This window comes from Ammodytes marinus (assembly GCF_949987685.1).
Source record: "Ammodytes marinus genome assembly, chromosome: 22".
Lineage (NCBI taxonomy): Eukaryota > Metazoa > Chordata > Actinopteri > Uranoscopiformes > Ammodytidae > Ammodytes > Ammodytes marinus.
In genome coordinates, this window is record NC_137226.1 from 14,756,717 (window position 1) to 14,777,944 (window position 21,228).

The 21,228-nt window shown below is 41.0% G+C and overlaps 1 protein-coding gene across 1 annotated transcript in view; it reads right to left on the bottom strand.

The window, feature by feature from the left end:
* gramd4a (GRAM domain containing 4a) overlaps window positions 1-21,228 on the bottom strand; it is a gene marked incomplete at its 3' end in the record, with an annotated part of 51,492 nt that overhangs the window by 19,107 nt on the left and 11,157 nt on the right. Inside the window, exon 3 of the mRNA XM_080050905.1 lies at window positions 14,763-14,883. Coding sequence (XP_079907031.1) covers window positions 14,763-14,883 — 121 coding nt within the window. The remainder of the gene's footprint in view (window positions 1-14,762; window positions 14,884-21,228) is intronic.

Here is a 21,228-nt window from a genome sequence, read left to right on the forward strand (position 1 = left end):
GGCACTCCCTTCCTCCTTTTCCTTTCCATAGTTTCCTTCCTGCCACACTGACCAATTCTTTGTTTAAACTAGAAATAGAAATCTATAGTATGTGTTGTATTGAAGATGTGGGGCTGCAAGTGTATGATGCAGTTTGTCACAATATGCTGTGTGTGTGTGTGTGTGTGTGTGTGTGTGTGTGTGTGTGTGTGTGTGTGTGTGTGTGTGTGTGTGTGTGTGTGTGTGTGTGTGTGTGTGTGTGTCAGACAGGGACAGCTCTCCTGTTGCACAGAGGACCTCTACATCAGATAGCGTATTAATTATACTGTCAACATGCTCAGTCTTCTCAAATTGGATTGCTGTCTTCTATATATAAATCTTCATCCTGGGTTACCTTATCACAAGGTCTTTTTGGCCATTATGAAGGTTAGTAACTAGACCATTTATCAGCAATTCATGAAGGGGATTAGCCAAATGCCATGCTCAGGAGTTATCACTTTTAATAGCCCTGACCTTATCTCCCATGCAGCCAAACTTAAGAGAAAAACAGCAATTGGATGAAGGTTGAACATATTATTTCATTATCTGATAATGGTTGGAAAGCAGTGGAAAATCCTAGGGACAGGATGGGACTGAGGCCAAGGGGAGGCTAATGTTGTTTAGTTACGCTAATGCAGTACATCGAGTACCCGCTAAGATTTAAGTAAGTGAAGTTAGTCAACTCTGCTAAGGTTTAACTTGTGTAAAATTATTCTGAAAGGGGGAGTTTTTAGATATGATGTTGACATTGCCATCGGTTAGAATCAATTTTGTCTGCATACATTTGGACATAGTGGAATAGTAAAACTCACTGAGTGCTTGAGTGTGAATGATTGATTACCGTTAACTCGATGGGTTCAGAGACGAATTCGTAAAACTCAAACTACAGCATTTTGCCACATTATCTCTGTTGGTTACTGGAGAGAAAAAAAAACTACCGTAATCAAAAACTGGGGAAATGTTGTGGAGCCTTGGTGCTTCTGAGATGGCTGAGTCTCATATGAGAGACTTCCTTCATTGTTAGTCTCATATGACACAATAACTTTCAAAATCGACACCATAGAACACAATAGAGGAAGTGTCATTACTTCAAAATGAAATGTTTATTTATATGCACTGTCGAATAAAAATAAAGATTAAGTTAAGTTTTATTTCATGCCTTCTTGAAACAAGCATGTAAAAATGACACATACTCTACTTCAAGCTACTTTCCATTGGTTTCATTAATAGAGGGACTGATGGAGAGTTGCTCAATTTAGTTGGACAGAGATGGGTTTGGGTATACGACCCGCAGAGCTCGACTTGGTTGAACGTTTATGAGGTTGATCATATTTGTGTCATGTCACTAAGATAGAGGTTATATAGCAAATGGAATATTAAATTGGCTGACATCCTAAGGTTTAGGAGCAGACATAGGTTTATGTTGACTGATACTACAGTCAAGATGATGAAGTTTACAGTATAGTATATTGTATTGTATGCAGTTCGCTTGCCAAAAAGGTTGGCTAATATAAAGCCTTTAGTTATATAACCCTTGTCCATACATATTGAAGCTGACAAACTTACTGAGGTTGAGGTTGCTTTTGTGGCTTTTGATCTTATCGACTGCCCCCATGTAAAGCAGCTCGAAGCTGTCAAAGGTGCAGTCCTCCATCCTGCACAGCCCCATCCGTCTCTGCGGTCTGCCATTTCCTGGGAGACTGGCGCAGGACCGGGAAGGCAGAGTGGCCGCCTTGGTTCTTTCTTGAAATTGAGCCACGGCTACAGGTTGCCTGGGTTCCAATCCAGTTTGTTTAGCACCCTCTGCTACCTAATGACTTCAGAACTCTTCAAAGCCCATCAAGGTAGGTAGACCATTCAGGTATATGCTCCATGTATCCCATCCAGAGACATAGCACAGGTAAAACTGGTTCTTCAACACAAGACTATTATAGGCCACCAGTCCACACACTGCGAGTGAGGGTCAGTGACCGGCGCTGGTCTGAGTGTGTTAGGCAATCGGTAAAAAGAGAAGGAGGGCATAGGAGGTAGAGAGAGGTGGGGCTTTGCTGGGTGGCCAGCACACTAAGAGGGCCTGGAATCTGAGATTTCTGAGCACACTGGAGCTGTCAGAAACACACACATTATGCATGTTCATGTGTCAGTATGGGTTTATTTGAGTACCTATGTACGTATGTGTGTGACCATGCGTTATGACTTTTTTTTTGTGTTGTATGTTTATGATTGTGTTCAGGAGCATGTGTGTGCATGGGTACAGTACATACGCAATATTTTCATCAAAGCGTGCAAAGTTTTTAAGACCTCAAAGGAAAATTACTGTGTGAGTTTTCCAATCCAGGTCAGAGACAATGGCTCCATTCATAATAAGGAAGGTGGGGGCACAGAGGGGGTGCAGATAGAGCAACAGAGAGAGAGAGGGAGAATGGGCTGCTTAGCAGTGGCCTCTCATTGTTCCGTTCTCAACAGTGTTTGCCACAACACTGGTTGACTTGAGCAGAAGGGAGGGTTGAGTTTAGTGGGCTCCAGTCCATCTGCAGATGTTACACAACAGCCTGACCAGAGGGAATAGAGAAGGGGGACTGGCGGGTCACTAAGAAACAAATAAGAAGAAATTATTGATCTACCACCTACTCCTATTCTTTCAACAACATCATCTTTAATTAAGAGATAACATGTACTTTCTGTTTTTCCTTTGCCTTAGAAAAATCTGTTGCATATCTACACAGACAGCTGATCACAGTCGACTGTTGATACTGCCATACTTAAGGACCATGTTAACTTTTTCGTTTTCCAAACAAGTGTCAAATGAGGGAATATTAGGCCTCCATATCTATCTATCTATAAATCTATCTATAAAGCAAGAAACGTCTGTCTGTGTGTGTTCCTGTGGCGCGCATATCTCTCGGACTGTTAGTCAGATCGGCCTGAGCTTCCGGATATGGTTTGCGCGCGGCACAAAGGTGTGCATCCTTGAATGATTGTGAGGTTTTTTGGACCAAACATGTAGAAGTTATCATATTTATATCATGCTGGCGGCGAATACATGCGCGCACTGAAGGCCACAGTAACGACGGGCATGAAGTAGTCTCCGGATAAAACCCGCCTCCCTCTGATTTGATTGGCCGCTGCGACCAAAGCATGAATTCACGAACGGGACACACACAGCAGACCGACACAGCCCGGTGTTACTTCCTCATTCAATGCACCCAACTTTCCAAACAAAACATTCTTAAACCTTTCCACAGACTTCACCAACTCCTCAAACTTGTCTGCTTTAGTGTTAAAGATCGCACGTTACGCTATTCTCACTGTTATAGAGTTAATGTATAGTTAAACACTTCCGTGACAGTGCCGCTAATTTCAGTTAGCGTGTCAATAGCGGTTTCCATTTAAACTAATACGGTCTCAGATAGCTCTGCTACCGATGAATGTAAACATGATCGCTTACACAGAATGCTTTAAAATCGTAAGAAACTAACACCTAAACGAGCTAAAGACTATGTAAGATGCAAAAATGTCCTTCAGCTTGTTTGCAATGATAAATGCTGCTGCCTTCAAGCTTCAATTACCAATAAAAAAAAAATTCACCTGCTTTTCCTATGAAGAATAGAGGATTATATGGCGCAACAAATATTAAAGAAAGAACATAAGTCACATTGATGAGCGATGTGACAGCCCTTTCAATGACTGTGTGACACTGCCTATGTGTAGGCTACATCTGCTTGTGTCCCACTTTGATAGACAGGTAACATTTAAGCATGCATAAGCTACTGCTTCCTACGGGTACTGCACTAGTTAATAATTGATTCAACTTCAGTGCTACGCTCAAGTTCAGTTATTTCACATGTTGCATTTTAGTTTGTATTTATATTGTTTATAATAAATCACATCGATATTATAATGCTGACTTCATAGCTATATCTCAAAATTAGAAGTCATCTCTGCACCATCAAAAAAAGCCCTTTCTCACTTGTGCATTATGTATTTGCTGGCCTCCAGTTCACATGGCATGGAGCTAGACTCCTTGACAGGAAATGCAGTTCGACTAACCCTCTCTTCTCTCTCTTCTGTTACTGTGTGTGTGTATGGATGTACGAATGCTCAACTATCCATGTTGGAAATGAACATGCAATAATAAATAATCTAGATTAACAATGTTCCATAATCTAATTTTGAGTATGCAGGGAAGATAGCATCTGCTTGTTTGGAGAACAGTAATCACATAACATTTGTCATGATGACATCATAGATAGCTGGTTTGTGGTATCCTCTATGAACTCAGAACAAAGCGCTTTCATGGGTAACGGCAAGGAAAATAAATGACATTTTCCTGCTTAATCCAATGAAACATATGCATACAGTTTCAAGGTCTTGCCTGAACATACTCAAACAAACCACATATAATGTGATGGTCTGGTTAAGAGCCTGGGATTGAACTATTCCAGCATGGCCACCTGTTGCATTCTCACCCGCTCAGCTAGGGTTACCAAATGATGACCAAACAAACACTACTATATCTTAACTCATGAGGGTACAAGAACATTTTAATTCAAGAATTGACTAAAGTGAGAGAATCTAAGGTTGAATTAGATATCTGCACCAACTTTGAGTAGACACAGGGGTTACATGAACTAGTGGGATAGTCTTCACCACATACTCAAATCATCCCAAATGACAGAAATCTCTGCTTTCGAGCTGTCATGACCCATTCTGCCCCAACAGGTTGACTTCCTGTTGCACAGCTGTAACATAATAAGACTGTCTCCGTAGCCGGCAATGAGCTTGTCAGTTTTATTCACTATCGTACAGCATGTCCTGTAGCCGTCTTACAAAGGAGGTGAATCATCATCAGTGTATCTGTAATGAGGCAGATTTCCTCAAGAACATTCACAGGCATAATTATCTCCAAAAATACAGAATTAATTCAATAATAAATAATTCAAAATAATTACATTTTTCTTCCGTACAACACACTAGATACGATCACACAATATGCTCTATTTTGCCCCACGCATGAAATCTATTTAGTATATATTTGACTACTAAAAGAATACCTTAAAGATGGAGTCAGCAATTTTGGAGAATGCTTGTTGTGAAATAATTGAGTGAATATCAGTAAAAAGTGATTTTGACATCAAGCAGTCTGCAGAATCACTGACTAGCAGTAAGCTTTCAGAATGCTTTGACGATCTGTTTTGTCCTGTAGGACCATTTTAATGCTGGTATTTGTTGTATGGTACTTTTATTGCCGATAACTCAAAGAAACTGCAGGCAACGTGGCATCACAGCACGATATCTCCACAACTGCTACAATTCAGTTCTAGGGTCGGAAACTAGTTTTTAGCACAAAGATATCAAATACATATATTTCTCTGTTTACTTTTGGAAATAGAAGAGCGAGGTTTAGAGTTCAACAATCGTTACAAGGAGCGATTACCTCAATTACACAATGCTGACCTTAATGCCACAGTGGTTGTATAGTGTAGAGCAGCAACTACAGTGACAGTTTGAGTTTTAGCAAGGTGGTTAATACCGGCAGCTAAAAGGCCTCGCACACCCACAACAGGGATTTAAATTACTCTGGCTAATTAATCTATTTCACAGAAGACATTTTGAAACGTCACAGTGTGGAAAAGCAAAGGTGTAAATAATCAAATGAATGATGGCTTCATTTCATTCAGTTGTTTTGCGTTCGGAGGCCCTGGTATTGTGCAGCATGACTCACTGTCAAGGCATCACTGGGACATTTTGAATAGAGCAGAGCCATTGCTAATGTCATTCATAACATCTATGCCATTCCCGCTATGAAGAGAGAAGATGTGAAACGAGCTAGTTACAACCATGACGTTGCACACCAATAGCCAGGTGCAACAACACTATCAGTAGAGCTGTCAATCAAGGGCAGTTGACCTGAGAGCGTAGACTATGGTTAATCTTATTAGGCATTATATTTTAATATCCGTCAGTGGGGAATAAGACACGTTTCTAATGTCTATTTTAGTATTCAACTGGGATGTATTTTTTTCCCAGTGCAGGTGGGGTTCATTGAGTACCAGATGGTGTTGTGAAGACAAGGCATTGCATTGCATTACCTTACCGACATTTTGCATCTCCTCTGTGATTCCATTAGCTTCCAGTTTTGCCGTTGCATGCTTGTGCGTAGCCTTTACCCGTGTGTTCCCCCCACCCAGTGTGAAGTAGGACAGCAGTTGGGACACTGTATTGATCAGCAAACAGTCACTGGAGTGCACATAGCCTTTTCCCCCGCAGTAACCTTCAATAACCGACCTCAAACATGGTACTAGCCACTCTTTGACTCTCTCTCTCTATCACACACACACACACACACACACACACACACACACACACACACACACACACACACACACACACACACACACACACACACACACACACACACACACACACACACACACACACACACACACACACACACACACACACACACACACACACACACACACACACACACACACACACCTAAAATGTTATGGAACAAGTAGCGGTAAAACCAATAAATGCAATTAATGCAGGCAACATCTATTACACAGTGTAACATGAGACTATAGAAGCACTGGGGGGAGGGGGGGGGGGCAACGATTGCAATTATATAAGCCAGTCCACAATCGCAGATGTAGTAACACGTCTAACCAATATACATTTTTGAATTATGAATTCCCCCCATTGGAACATTTAATTTATTTAATTGAAAATCAAACTATAGAACATATAACTTATATAAAACAAATAAGTATTCAGTATAAGTATTTGTCCAACTTTGGCTAAATTAAATGGGTCGTTCCAAATGTTTTCGGTGTAGTTCCTCCATGGCTTTATTTAGACTGTGGGCACTAAGGTTGCTGCCATGACGCTGCAGGCTCTAGACGCCCTACGTCACAAGCATACATTGAAAATGATTGACTGCCGGCTGCCACTGACCCTCATTAAGGTTTTGGTGTGAGCCCACAGTTTCAAGTAATGAAAATGGCATGCTCACTGGGCTCTTTTTTCACCACATAGCTGTAGGAAATGTTCAGTGTGTATTGGCAGTAACTTAACACAGCGAGCTACAGATAGCGTTTTTAAATGTAGAAAGCTGTTGGATTGGGGATTACTGCCGGTGGCGACACAAGCTTGGTAGAGAAGTTCTTTCATTAAACCGTGTGGCTTGTGTACACCATATATATAGCTAAAAATGTTTGTTTGTTTCTTTTGTTAGCTTGGAAATATTCAGCTCCGAGTACAAAAGAGGTCTTTTGAAACAGACAGTAAAAGCTAGGGGATGTCAACAAGACCAGAATATAGAAATGGGCGCAAGAGAAAATTAAAAAGAAGGACACAAAGGGAAAGAAGGACAGCAACGTTCAGAGGCAGGAGATAACTGGATTAAGAATAACAGCAAGAGAAGAACTAAGGAGAGGCAGACAAAGGACGCCATAAAAGCTTAGCGCATTGGGCCTGCTCATATAATTACGTGGGGTGATTTCTACTGCCACTACCCTCTGCCATTTTTATCACCAGTAGGAAGGTCAGTCGAGCTCGGCACAGTGTCTCACGGGACATATTGTACTTGATACATTTCTCTGTTTTTACATCCAGTACGGCAATAATCGTAGAACTGTCACCGGGTTATCACTCAGGTTGTTCGCAGTGTGCTTCTAAATCTAAAAAGGGACTGAGAGTCACACAAAGATTCGCACAAACACAAATCTACATTTTCCAATATTGGTCCTTTAACACTAAAACACACACACACACACACACACACACACACACACACACACACACACACAAGGTGCAGATAAAGTGCTGTTTTATGGTAAAACACATGCATAATTTACATCTCCATTGTGTCTGTGCCTTCTGGAGGTAGCTGCTATAAATCTTCAACCTATCAAAGCTCTACAGAATAGAAGAGGAAGCAACCAGTCTCTCTATATGCACAAAATAAACTAATGATTGACTGACAATCTGAAAACTAAGAACTTTGGGGAAGTTTGGCTGTCTAAGCTTTTTGGAATTTTAGACATTAAAAGGTGCTACTAGGAACTTTCATTTTGTGTAAATTCTAGCTGCCCTTTTGGACAAAAGCGGTAGTGTTATTATGACGCCAGCTGTTAATGGGTGAGCGTACTCATGACAAAAGGCATCAAGAAAAACGATTTTTAAAAAAAAATAGCATTGATCTGACTTTGCACTGATGGTCTCATTTGCTGTTACATGTCACTAATGATCATCAGAGGGAAAATGAGACTGTTTCAGAAATATTTAAAAGTTTCTTGAGCACCTTTAATAAAAGTTATACTGTACATAAATGATAACATTTTTAAAACATTATATATAATGTTGGCATTTGGGCCGTGTCTTATACATCTATGTTATGATATAATCCATTTAACAACAGTTCATCGCCCACAATGATCTTTCACAGTATTAAGAGATCAAAAGGATTGCAAAAATCGGTGAGAGATGACAAATTGCCCACCCATAGCAGCCATGTAGTTACCATATGGAAGACCATCAGTAAATATGCCAGACATTTATGGCCCGGCCCCTAAAACACAACACTAGGTTGGAGTCAGTAAAACATGGTGCTATTAGCATGTATCTGAGCTTGTATAAAATATTGAACTGAATCCAAGCTATGAAAATGCATACCCATAGTGACTATATAGGACATGGTTGGCAGCCAACACAGATTCATTCTTGTTACAGTGGATAATCCACAGACATCAGTGGAGATGAACGGGATGCAGATTTTTCTAGGTTTGGAATATCCTGTGAGTGTAACCACAACAAGGTCCCTGAATAGACACAGTTGTGAGTCAAAATGTTATTTTTAAAATGTTTTGCTCTACAAAAACAGAATCCATTTATTGCATTCAAAAGGCACCGGATGTCTCAGCAGCGAGATGTCAGAACTGAATGAAAACTATCTCTATAGCCAGGCATCAATAGAGCTATGTGGGAAATACCTCTTTTTGTGATCCGAGTTTACCACCTCTTTCTTGAATTACTGAAGCTTACCCACAAAAACAAGGTATGCTTACCCAACTGACTATAAAGAACTACTGTAGCGCTTGTGTGTGTGTGTGCGCATTCACATAAACCCAAAGGAGAGGAGGGAAAAGACAGAGTGGAATATGAGATGAATAAATAAGGACTTGGAGAGTAGAGAGAAAAGGAAGAGGAAAAGAGAAAAAGGCAATACAGCAGAGGGCTATCAAGATCTCCGCTGCATATGGTACGTGTATGTATGTGTGTGTGTGTGTGTGTGTGTGTGTGTGTGTGTGTGTGTGTGTGTGTGTGTGTGTGTGTGTGTGTGTGTGTTAGCCTCCTTGTATGTGATTCCAAGTCCGGAAACATGGTTACAAATTAACCAATTAAGCCCTCAGAATAGCATAGCATGTTTTTCACAACTGTAGGAGGCCAAAACAATGTCTTATTCCCTCTCAGTGGAAGAAAGATACAGTGTGAACTTAAAACCCAACTGTAAAGTGAAGATATCTCTGTGGAGACAGGAGCAGTGCCAGAAGTGGAGCTCCTTCACATTCATATTCTAGTTGTTGAGCTGCTGCTCTCATCTCCAGCAGCTTAATTAACCATTGAGATGGGCTGCCTGTGGAAAACACTGACCTTTTAATTATGAAACCATGAGTGATTTTAGAGTTGACTGTTGATTGATGTATTTTGTTTTAATGAATGGCTTCATAGTCATTGAAATGTGTGGAATTAGAGTTACCATGTCACAATGAACTAGATCCCAAGGTGATATCTTTACATTCTCTGGCTTGTTCTGTCCGACCAATGGTCCCAAACTTGAACTATAATATTACAATGAATTTACAGATTGGTTTTAATTTAAAGATGTTCCACCATTCCCTCACTAGATCGAACTGGATTCACAGGGAATGATGCATGTGTGTAATCCAGTGTCACTGTTTCTAATTCTCATTTATGTCAACCTCACTTTGTCACTGTTCTCTGTATTGCTTCACACACCAGACACTTTTCAACTGACCAAACATGTGGTGGCTTTTGGTCTGAAGCAGTCACAGCAAGTGCAATTAGTCAGTGAGCTAAGATCTGACCGCGGTAATTCTTGAAAGATGCGTCTACAAAACCAGACAGAGGTCAATTTAAGCATTCTGTTTTTGACAGCGCATCAGTTTGAAATATTACAGAGAGTTAATTTACCAAGAAGTAGCAGACTGTGAGCTGTCAGATGAGGAGCTCATAGAGACAAGGCTCACAGCAACGACTCCTCAGCAAGGTGACTGTGTGACTTAACTGTGAACAGCTGTTGTGCAGGAAAAAAATACTGCAGCATGAGGGGGAAAAAAGGGCCAATTACCAAATCACTTCCATAACAAAACAAAGTGAGCACGTTTGGCTGTGCTGTAAACAAACATCAGTTGCTCGTCTGATGTCTTTCCGACAAAAATAGCAAGGAGTGTTTTGCTGACTTTTAGGAGCAGCAGTATCAAACCCCATTTGCTGTTACCACCAGTAGAACGGGTGCTGCCGAAATAACCAGGACTCAAATCTAGGGGATTAGAAATCCAGCGTTTCAAAATGCAATTTCAACGTGCAAACTATGACAACAGTACGTCACGCTGTGCTCCTATATCACCTGTGCTCCAGAAAAGCCATTACACAACACATAAAACCATAATGTCAACCTACAAGGGATCTTTTGTTTCAACCCTGCTAATCTCATTAGCTTGAACTAACAACAAACCGTGTACAAGCATTTAAGTCTGTATTAATCCGTTTACAGCACATAACTGAGACCATGATCAACACCACAGCAGCAGGCTATATACTATGCTAGGAATCCCACACGCTTAACAGTCCATTGTTTTGGTGTACGACGCCTACAGGAAACAGCAGAGCGGAGTGTAAAGGGAAATAGTAAGAAATAGAATATACACAATAACTACAGTGCAGGGCAGAAGGCGCATGACTCCATTAGGTGCTGATGGATTTGTCACGCTTCAGTGTTCCCCGAAGTACTATTGCAGCGCGCCGGAGAGTGACAGGCATGAGAGAAATGGATAACCACACAGTGTGAGAGGAGAGAGAGAAGCCAACCGACAGCTACAGGAGAGCAGAGGGAATAAGAACTACAAAGCCCTGGAGGTAACATTAGAACCAAAAAAAAAAACATTACCCAGAGGTACTACAACCCTTTCCCCAATCAACAACAGAGAGGCAAGCGTGTATGACGGTTTCTCCCCTTCACAAAATGCCAAGCGGCTGCCATCTTAGCTAGAGCATTGATAACATTACTGTTCTTGAGCTAATGAAACTATAACAGCTGTTTTAGCTGCTTGAGTGTTAAAGCCTCTCAAAATCATTAGATGATATCAAAGTTAGGTGTCTCAATAAGCTTTTACAATAATCTCATTGAATTTTTTTCTCCTCATAAATATTATGAACCTTATTTTAAAACAATGCTTTTTTTACTCTCTAGAACGTTTGACAAGACTGTGTGGGTGTGGCCATATCAAACTGTATCCATGGCAACAGTCATTGTTTTTATAAAAACGTCCAGGCAGAGAACTGCCGCGATTGGTTCTAAATACTTGTTGCGTCATAAGAACCAGAACCGAATTTTCTGGAAAGTTTATCAAACTAAAATGACAATATCTTTCATTTAGATTGATAAATATGCCTAAATATTATCAGATGCTAACTATCATGCAACTGACTCCCCACATTACATAATAAGGATTTTGTGGATTTGGGTTTGTCGGACCTGAGAGGGATCTCAGCACAGTCTGAAAGAGCAGCTCAGCGGGGTAGGAAAGGAAGAGGCAGAGAGATCTCCAGAGGATACATGAAAGGGAGGAGGGGGAAGTGGGCAAAGGGCAAACAGGAAGGAAGAAAGGTCTTTGAAGGATCTAGTAAGCATCTTGACGTTGTGACAATGAAGCCAGCCCTTTTGGCTCAGGCGAAGGCATTATGAAAGAGGACACAGCCCAAGGTGTTCTCTTTCACTCTCTCTCTCTCCCTGTCTCTCACTATAACAGGCACACAGTGGAAGGGGAAGGGAGGGGGGAAAAAAACTTCACAGTTCATTGCACACCATTTGGACTGATTGTCAACGTGCTGCACAGTACAGGACAACCAGTATTTGTCACTGGATACCAGACTAGACAAGCGTGTAAATGTGTGTGTGTGTGTGTGGAGGGGGAGAGGGGGGGGGGGGTGTTCTTGGGATGAACATCATACAGTGTGTTTCACATTAGCCTCTGCAAACCCAGTTACTCCTCACCTTATTGTCTGTGGGAAAAATGGATATAGATAAACACTAAATCCATAACAGATAAATAGTCAATCCATAACTGCAACTGGGATAGTAGCTTTAATTGAGCCTTTTAGACAAAGTATGATGGATCTCTCTCCATGTGCTTTTATAGCCCGTCCAATTTTATCACCATGATATCTGATTTATTGTATGATGCCGTTTCCTGCTAGCCTGGAAATCCAGACCCACATCTCGAACGATGTAGGGTCTGGCGATGTGCAATAGACTTCTCAATTCAAGGGGCGGCACCAACGCCTGCATTTCAAAATACCACTGCACGATATTGGATAGCACTACGACCAATCAGAGCAATGAACAATGTGACGTATTCAGTTTTAGTGATCAACGGGGCTAACTGATAAATTAAACTTTTGCCGTATCAGGTCGCAAAACAGCAAATAATGAAAGATTTGAGTGCCGTCTTCCGTTCATTTTTTTAAGAAAAGGTCAAGTCCAAATCGTTAAGTGTCGAGGGCCAAAGCCATCTTTGTTGTTAATCACAACTTCGACGGCGCATGAGCAGCACTGTCGTCATCCGGTTAAGCCCGCCCATATCAGATAGTACGATTTGATTAGTGACTACGAATTTTCCGACATTTAATGAGCTCCAATGGTTTGTGCCCGGAGTAAGCTGTGGAGCTGAATTAAATTTGCTAGCGGCAGGTCTGGATTTCCAGGGTAGAGTCCTACTACTGTATGTAAGAAAAATTAAGATTATTAAATCAAACTGCAGAACATACTGCAGGAAATTACATTTTAGCCACTGCCTCTTGTACAGGTTCACGTAAGCATGCAGCATCATGTGAGAAGTTTAGTAAAATCCTGTGAAACAGCATCTAAAAGAAAACAGGATATGCTATGATGTTTGTGTTCATATTAATGTGGTAAAAGTGAGCTAGAATTCGTTTTCAAAATACTGACAGCGCCAAATTGTTGATTCATCCTGTTAGAGTCCCTTTAGCTGCTGAATGCTCCACTATGTTTACAAGCTAACTGTATCAGTTTTGGTCAGTTAAGAATGTTATTAGTGTTTCATGATGTATCCAGACACTTGACAATACAACTTACTGTTGAATTACTGTGGACACCCTACTGTAGAGCGAAAGGATATACATGGTGTGTAAACAATGGAATAAAAATAAATCAAATCAATATGAAAAAGGTTTGTAGGTTAATTGAGGATGCTGCTTCATGTATGCGTCACCTCACAGTGTGCCTCTCTGGTGTAGCGCATGGTGAATTGATTAACATTAGCTCAGCAGTTACTTGCTGCAGTGTAGTTTCAGGGTTGCTAATGTACAGCTAGCAAAACTGGACGTTACTGTTGTTATTCTAAACAGCTGATTGCATACTGAAGTGGTCTTAAATGTTTTAAAAATGTGTGTTTTTTTCTGCTCAACAGCTCGAGCCAATGGCTTCCATGAAACTGGATGTATGCTTGCTTTTACAGAGGGCAGGTAGCTTATTTTAAATTTGAAAGGCAGAAGACAGAAGAAAACACTTGAAAATGTCATTAAAAAAATTATAGCAAACATAGCAAGCAGTGGAACCAAACATTGCTTACACTTCAAATTGTGTACACAATTATTATAGCTTTTAAGTTGAGTTGAGAGCTACACATCACTACTTCATGCAATATGCATCACATCAGTGTGATGTTGTTCCGCCGCCAATCTTGTTAGATTCAAGTTTCACTCAGCAATAAGAACAAAGCACAAAACCAACCTTCTGCCAGACTATGAAACCACAAAGCACACGTCTATAACAGGATGCTTATCTCAAGCTCACGCACACATTAATGTCTACTGTTAGAGATAAATGACACCACACTCATGATAACATACAGTGAAACGCATTAAACCCTTCATAGGGACAAGGGCTAGATGTCATCAAAAGCATCAGAAGTGCATCCCTCCCAGAATCATATAGACAAGGCTTCCAGCTACAGTGGAAAATTGGTATAAAATCAGAGACTAGATGAAAGGCAATACATTTTTTTTATAAAGAGGCAGTATCTCCACATCAAAGAATTGCTACTGCAAGATAATGAGCTTGCACGCTTGTCTCATCCGGTTGCTTTCGTGCTCTTGGTGCTGCAAACAATCTCACCACTACCCATATACGCCGCTTAATCACCAGCTGAATGTCACAGGGTCAGGGCTTTTCTCTGAAAACTGACAAGAGGGATTCTGGGAAGAGGAAATTTAAATCGTAGTTTGGAGATGGACAAGGCAGCTTGGGGGGAAATCCAAACCAGTAAAACACTTTGAACACTGGACACAAAAACAATACATTTTCCCTTGAAACCAATGAACCGGCAGCAAACGTTTGTGCTATACATCAATACAATACGCTATACAACAACAGAGCATGTGTGTGTGTGTGGGGGGGGAGGGGGGGGCATACTCACGTAGGAAATGTTTCTCCAATAAGGCAATTTCCAGGTGACCTTTGACTTCATTGAGTCGCTCTGACTCCGACCTCTGGAAGTCCTGGATGGCCGCAGCCATGGTGGGAGACCCTGAACCAGCCTACACACACACACACACACACACACACACACACACACACACACACACACACACACACACACACACACACACACACACACACACACACACACACACACACACACACACACACACACACACACACACACACACACACACACACACACACACACACACACACACACACACACACACACACACACACACACACACACACACACACCAAAAGAAACACAGGTTTGGTTTGAGAATTACTGGAACATAAAAAGCATACAAGAGAACCCAAGCAGGGATACCCCATATCATCTAACACACAAGCACACAGGTTAGCATCGCATGATGACTCACGCTAACGTTTCCTCTCCCGGTTTAAGTCCAGCTGGAGCGAGATAGGAGGAGGAAGAAGAATCCCCTTCTTCTGACAACAGCAGCACTGATGACACACGCACCCCTGACTAAGGGCTTTAACCATGACACACACAGCTAGCAACATAGCATGTGCTGCTAGCAGTGGTGATGACAGCGCGGATGAAAACGACTGAGAGATGACGGAGGGAAGATGAGAGGAACGAGGGACACAGTGTGAGGGGAAAAAAGGAGTGAGTGTGATAAGGAAGGAGGGGAAAGGAGAGAGAGAGAGGAAAAGAGAGGAGAGAGGGCTGTGCTAGAGGATGATGAGCACTGCAGGTTGAGAATCACTGCACGGCTACAGCAAGGGTCCTTTAAAAGAATTCCACACTGCCACACACACACACACACACATACACACTGCAGCAGCTTCTGCCTGACAGCAACCAGCATGCATGGCTTGTGTGTGTGGGTGCGTGCTAAGACAGACACACTGCAATGTCTTGGGCTGATGTGCTTTTGCAAGAGAGGGAGGGAGAGAGAGAGAGAGAGTTAGCACAAGACTGACATTGACCTGAAAAAATGCGCTTTGGTAGCGAGCCCAAAGCCTAACAAGTCAGTTGGTTGGCTAAACATGCAGACACAGCGATGACGGAGAGAGTGTTCCTGAATAAGCCAGCAGCACTTCAAAAGGAGACAAACGAGAGAATCCTCTAGAAGTGTGTCACGCAGCAGGAGAAAAAAAAAGGATTTTGACGGGAGGAGAGAGAGAGAGAGATAGAAAGAGAAGGAGGGTGTGAGGATTAGATTGAGACCGCAGGATAAAAAAAGAAATAGACAGAAAGACAAGGGGGACATGGATAAGGGATGAAAAGAGCAGACGGTGGCACAAACCGCTCAGCGATTCTGTCGGCTTGTGTCATTTTCAAAATGTCAAAATGGCTAATGCTCAACATAAGCACACCTTGTTGTTGTGTAATGGAGTTATCAACTCACGGTCAGAACCTCTCGTGGAGAGAGACAAAAGTAGGTCAAGCGCTGACGTAACTCTGGACGATTATCGGCTGATTAGTTATGGTGTCTCCCTGCTATCATTCATGACAGTTTGATTTTAAAAAAAACAGCATGTCCTGCTGTAGAAATGCTGCATATTTTCCGTGACTCACTTGCTTAATAATGTACACAGTATAACTATATGCTGAAAATGTACAAAAAATTATAAAATGTAAAAGTTCCTGTCATCTAATGGAAAGTCTCCATGTTGTGATAGCCTTTCAATCATTTAGCTGTAAGTTCTACTGGTGGTGCAAATCAAGAGCACTGAAAAGAGGTGATTCTATGTGTAATGTACTGTCTGGTTTAAAATAGAGGTGAACAGATGTTACCTACACACATGTTCTGCTTTGTATTATGAATCGAAGTTGCAAATAAGCTACAATCAACACTTCTGATGAACGGCAATCAACCGCGACGCAAAACGAAAAAACTAAATATATGATACAGTATGCTGTATTTGTGAGTACCTTGGCATTTTACTGGTAGCACATTCAACAATTCATTCTAAATTAACACACCCAGCTTTGCAAATGAAAAAGTACTGAAAAGGTTTTCTGAAAAGCTTCAGAAATCTGTTTTAATTACTCAAGCTTTTTAAAATCATTCATAATTTAAAAACTTAAAAAGAAAGTCCCAATTATTGTGAGTATTGAGCCACTTCCCGAGGGCATGCAGATATACACGGATTGGACTATTTTGTCACTTCTAAAGTGCAGACTATCTTTAACCTGATTCCATGTCCACACGTTCATATTATGTATATCCTGAAAAAACTGATTTTCCTCCCCTAAGTTTACAGTAAAATCCCAATGCACACGATGGACAGTGTTTTTGAATATCTCTTCGTACACACGACAATGCAAAAAAACTATAGAAAACGCTGTTGTGTGCATTGAGCGAGTGGTACAACAAAATCTAAACTGGAAATGGCAAAAGCATAAACCAAAGCGGACTCATAAGTTTGTCTAATGTAATGTTAGTCAATGTAGTAAAGCTAGGTCGCCTGTAAACAATTAAGCCCAACAGTACCTAACAGACCAAATAAAACTGGAACCCCACCCTCTTGAGTTCATGGAGCATGCTCAGTAGATGTAAACAACAATTGACATGTGGAAAATTGATGTCATGACGCCAGCGTTTCACAAAATCTCCACTTTGGGCGGAGGTTAGGTTTAGTGTCCTGTTGTGATGTTTGCAGGTGGACAAAAGGCCAAAACACACAGAAAAAGCAACGGTTCCGAAAATACCTGTGTACGTGTTGACATGGCCTGAACCTCAAGCCTTTTCAAGTATCTCTGATTCCTTATGTGTCTATGACTCAAACCCATTTGGTCTCTCGACAGTCTAGAACAGCTTTTCCAGCCGTCCACTAAGTCTCTTGTCCAGTTTAGACACAACTCTATACATTTCTCTTCTTCAGGTCAGCAGCAATTTTCTGCTCCAGATCTTCGATGGAGCTTTCATCAGGACTATATTCTGTTCTGCTTTGGTCGATTTGTACCGATTGATATCCGTTAAATCAAGCTCATCGGCTACAATTCACCTTTGATCCTTTTTTCTCCCTGTTCCTTTCAGCCTTGAGGGGAACATTGTCCATGACAACTGACACAGAAAATGTCTGGGTTATCCTGGAGAACAACTCCAGTGCTTTGTGTGAACTCTTTCTCCTACTGTATGTTGTGCTTTCATAGCCTGCTTCTTTCTCATGAGGCTGAGGCCCGATGCAAGTCTCACCATGGGAGGGAGAACACAGGAGGTTTGATTTTGAGGCCTTGTTCTGCTAATAAAACACACATTATATCACAAGAGACCTTACCCCATGTTTGGCAGAATGTTGGAGCAGCATGCGGGTGGGAGTACTTTCTGTTCAGCCATGTCCAACAGAGCAAAGATGTCTAGCCTGTTATAGAAACTGTTCTAATACAGTGGACACTGAGAAACCCAGACACACAGACCCTGTAGGCATGCTATACCAGTAAATACATGTTGATGCACAATGTATAGAATGTGTGACTGTGAAGATAGACACATAGAGCATGGTAACTGCTTAAAAAAAATGACTAGCTAAAGAAAACTAAAAAAAAAAAAACTGCAATGCTATGTTGAAAATCAATAGCAGTTTAATTGAGAAAATAAAGATAATAAAAATATATAATAAAAAATCCTCTACTGATGGCATTGGAATGGATAATGTAGTTAAACTCGACTTAACACATGACATCTGAACTGCCTGTTCGACTTTCACTTTTGCTTTTCCTCTAGTGAAACCATACACCCTCCCTCCCTACCCAACCTGATTTACTGTAAGCCTTTGATTTCCTGATTTACAATGGCAGGCATAACAAAACTGACTGAGAAGAACTCAAGTTTGGAGGACAATTTTGTGGCATTAGAACACAAAAAAGTTTCTTAACTAAAGAGGAAAAAGAGAAGTATGCTCAAAACAGATAAATTCTCACCACACAACTACAAATAAGACCCACCACCACATTGATTTAAGCAGTAGCCTCCCTGTTCAAAAACAACCACAAACCTCTACAGCAGCATCACCAGCAATCCACAGCTCTGCATAGAACATTACACCTCATCTAGTGTATTCTGGGGACGTTACTAAGTTGAAACCATTGTTAAAAAAATAACTGAAATACAAACTAAGTACAGTTTGGGGGATTTTTCTGCCATTAGAGACTTGATCTTAAGCCCATACAGCGAAAACTGGAAAAGATAAGAGAGTTGATTTAAAATCCTGAGAGTTTAATTTAGAAGCTCAAGTACGCATCACGACCCAGTGAGATTTCAGATTGGAGTGGCATGTTGAATAGATGTTCAGCACCGATAGTCGGTTAAGAGGCTCCAAGTGTCATTTCAAATATATGACGGAGTGGCTTCCAGAGGCTTTTGATTTGAAAAACATGTATCTGTCAGAATACTCACAGACACCAAAGATATATATTTGTCTTTATTCAATAACAATAATTACAACAAGGCCTCAGGCTTTAAAAACTAGTTCTCAGATTCTAGATACGTGACAACAGGTGGGCATTAACGGGCAGCAGGTGTATTGTAGTTAATGGATTTTCCTTGTATTTATGAACATTATTGTAATCGAAATTATAAAGTCAATAAGCTATGATGTGAAAGGCAGGCCTACATAATGGATGTATCAGTTACATGCAAGTATGTTTTGACTTAATTTGAATTAAAAGGTCACCTATAATGCAAAATGCACTTTTTTGTATTTTGGGTTCAGTTGTGTCAAGAGACTCCCAGCATATGAGTAAAAAAAAAACTCCTTTCCTCCACCTTTCTGAAAACCTGTGTTCCAAAAACCCCAGTCAGATTTTTCTTCCCGTATGATGTCATAAGGGGAGAAGTCACGCGCCCCATTACCAACCTACCTTAGCACTACCTCCAACTGTGATAAGCACATCCCCAGATACCCCTGTGTCTAACCGGCAGATAGATTAAACCTGAAAATTTGCATAATATGTGACCTTTATTGTCATACATGGTGCAATGATCATCGCCTTTTATCTGAGTAACAGATTTAAGCAACAGTTCTGTATAATGTTGTGAATTGTTTTGGACTGCATCACGTCATCTTACCCGTCCGCATTTTCTAAACGTGCTTTAGCTAAATGACACAATGACACTAAGTGTGACAAAGGACGCCACCTGCAGCAGGAAAAGTGAGGAGAAGCCATCTTCTGAGCAATGACTGAACGCCATCTGCCCAATGGCATCCCAGCTATTTAGTATGGACGACGTGGGATAGTTTGTCAGAATGTCTCGGTGCATGTTTTCCCGCAGACAAAGGGCACACTTTGTCCTCTTTTGAACGGATGAGGTAATGAAATTGAGGTTTGGACTGAGGTCATGTGTACTCTGATCATAGAGAGTGGATAGATAGTTATCACTGTGTCCAGTGTGCCAATAGGGACCAATGAAGGGCACTACGTAAGCAGGGAAGATGAGATTTGCACCTAGCAGTGGCATCTAGGGCTGCACAACATTTTCTGCTCAAGAATTTATATCACAATTCTCTCATACAATTCTTATTTTTGTTCAACAAAAACATTTACTGACTCTTGGACACCCTAAAAACATAAAATGTAAAGGAACAGCTTCAGTATATACATAATATAAATAAATAAAACCTAGCACCCAGTCAGTTTAGACAACTAGCCACTGTATTTAAAGCTTCTTGGTTAAAAACAAAAGTCTACAGTATCAACATTTTGGGGCTTCAAGAAGGAAAAATGGTAAGTTACAACATCTATTCAGTTGTTTGCGTGAATGATATATTAATAGCTTGTTTTGTTTTACAATCTGTAGATTATTATCATTTATATAGCAGCTGGAATTGTTCCCAGCAAAAAAGTGAGCATTCAGCCTGACTTTATTACTTAGGGGAATATGAGCAAATTGTCATCATTTAGAAATGAGATCGCATAGATATAGGAATCAAGAAGTTCATGATTTTTTTTACGATTAATTGTCCAAATCTAGTGGCAGCTCTTACTTATTTAAATCAACTGCATGCCTCATGTTTGTGTGTTGTGTGTGCGTGTGGGTCCCAGCGGGGATAGGAGCTTGGTCTATTTTTGGGGTTTTGGAGTGTGACTCATCAGTGCCTTGATGTGGGCGATGCCTCCCCAGTGGGCTGGTGCTCACGCCAGCACAACACCAGTGCACACACAGACATGCAAACACCAGTTTATAGACACAGTTGTGCCAACAGGAGAAAATATGAACCCAATGTTGTACATAATCAGAATGTGCTAAAAGGGGCCCCAGTCAGCTAGATCACAGATTAAAGATTGCTTCACAAATCACAACCGATAAAAAAAGGCACAATTTAATATTGTTTAATTCTTGTGTGGTTACAATGAGGCCTTAGTCACTCATTTACCACCAGGCATTGTGCAGTTTTCAATGGGATTCATATCAACTGGCTATTTG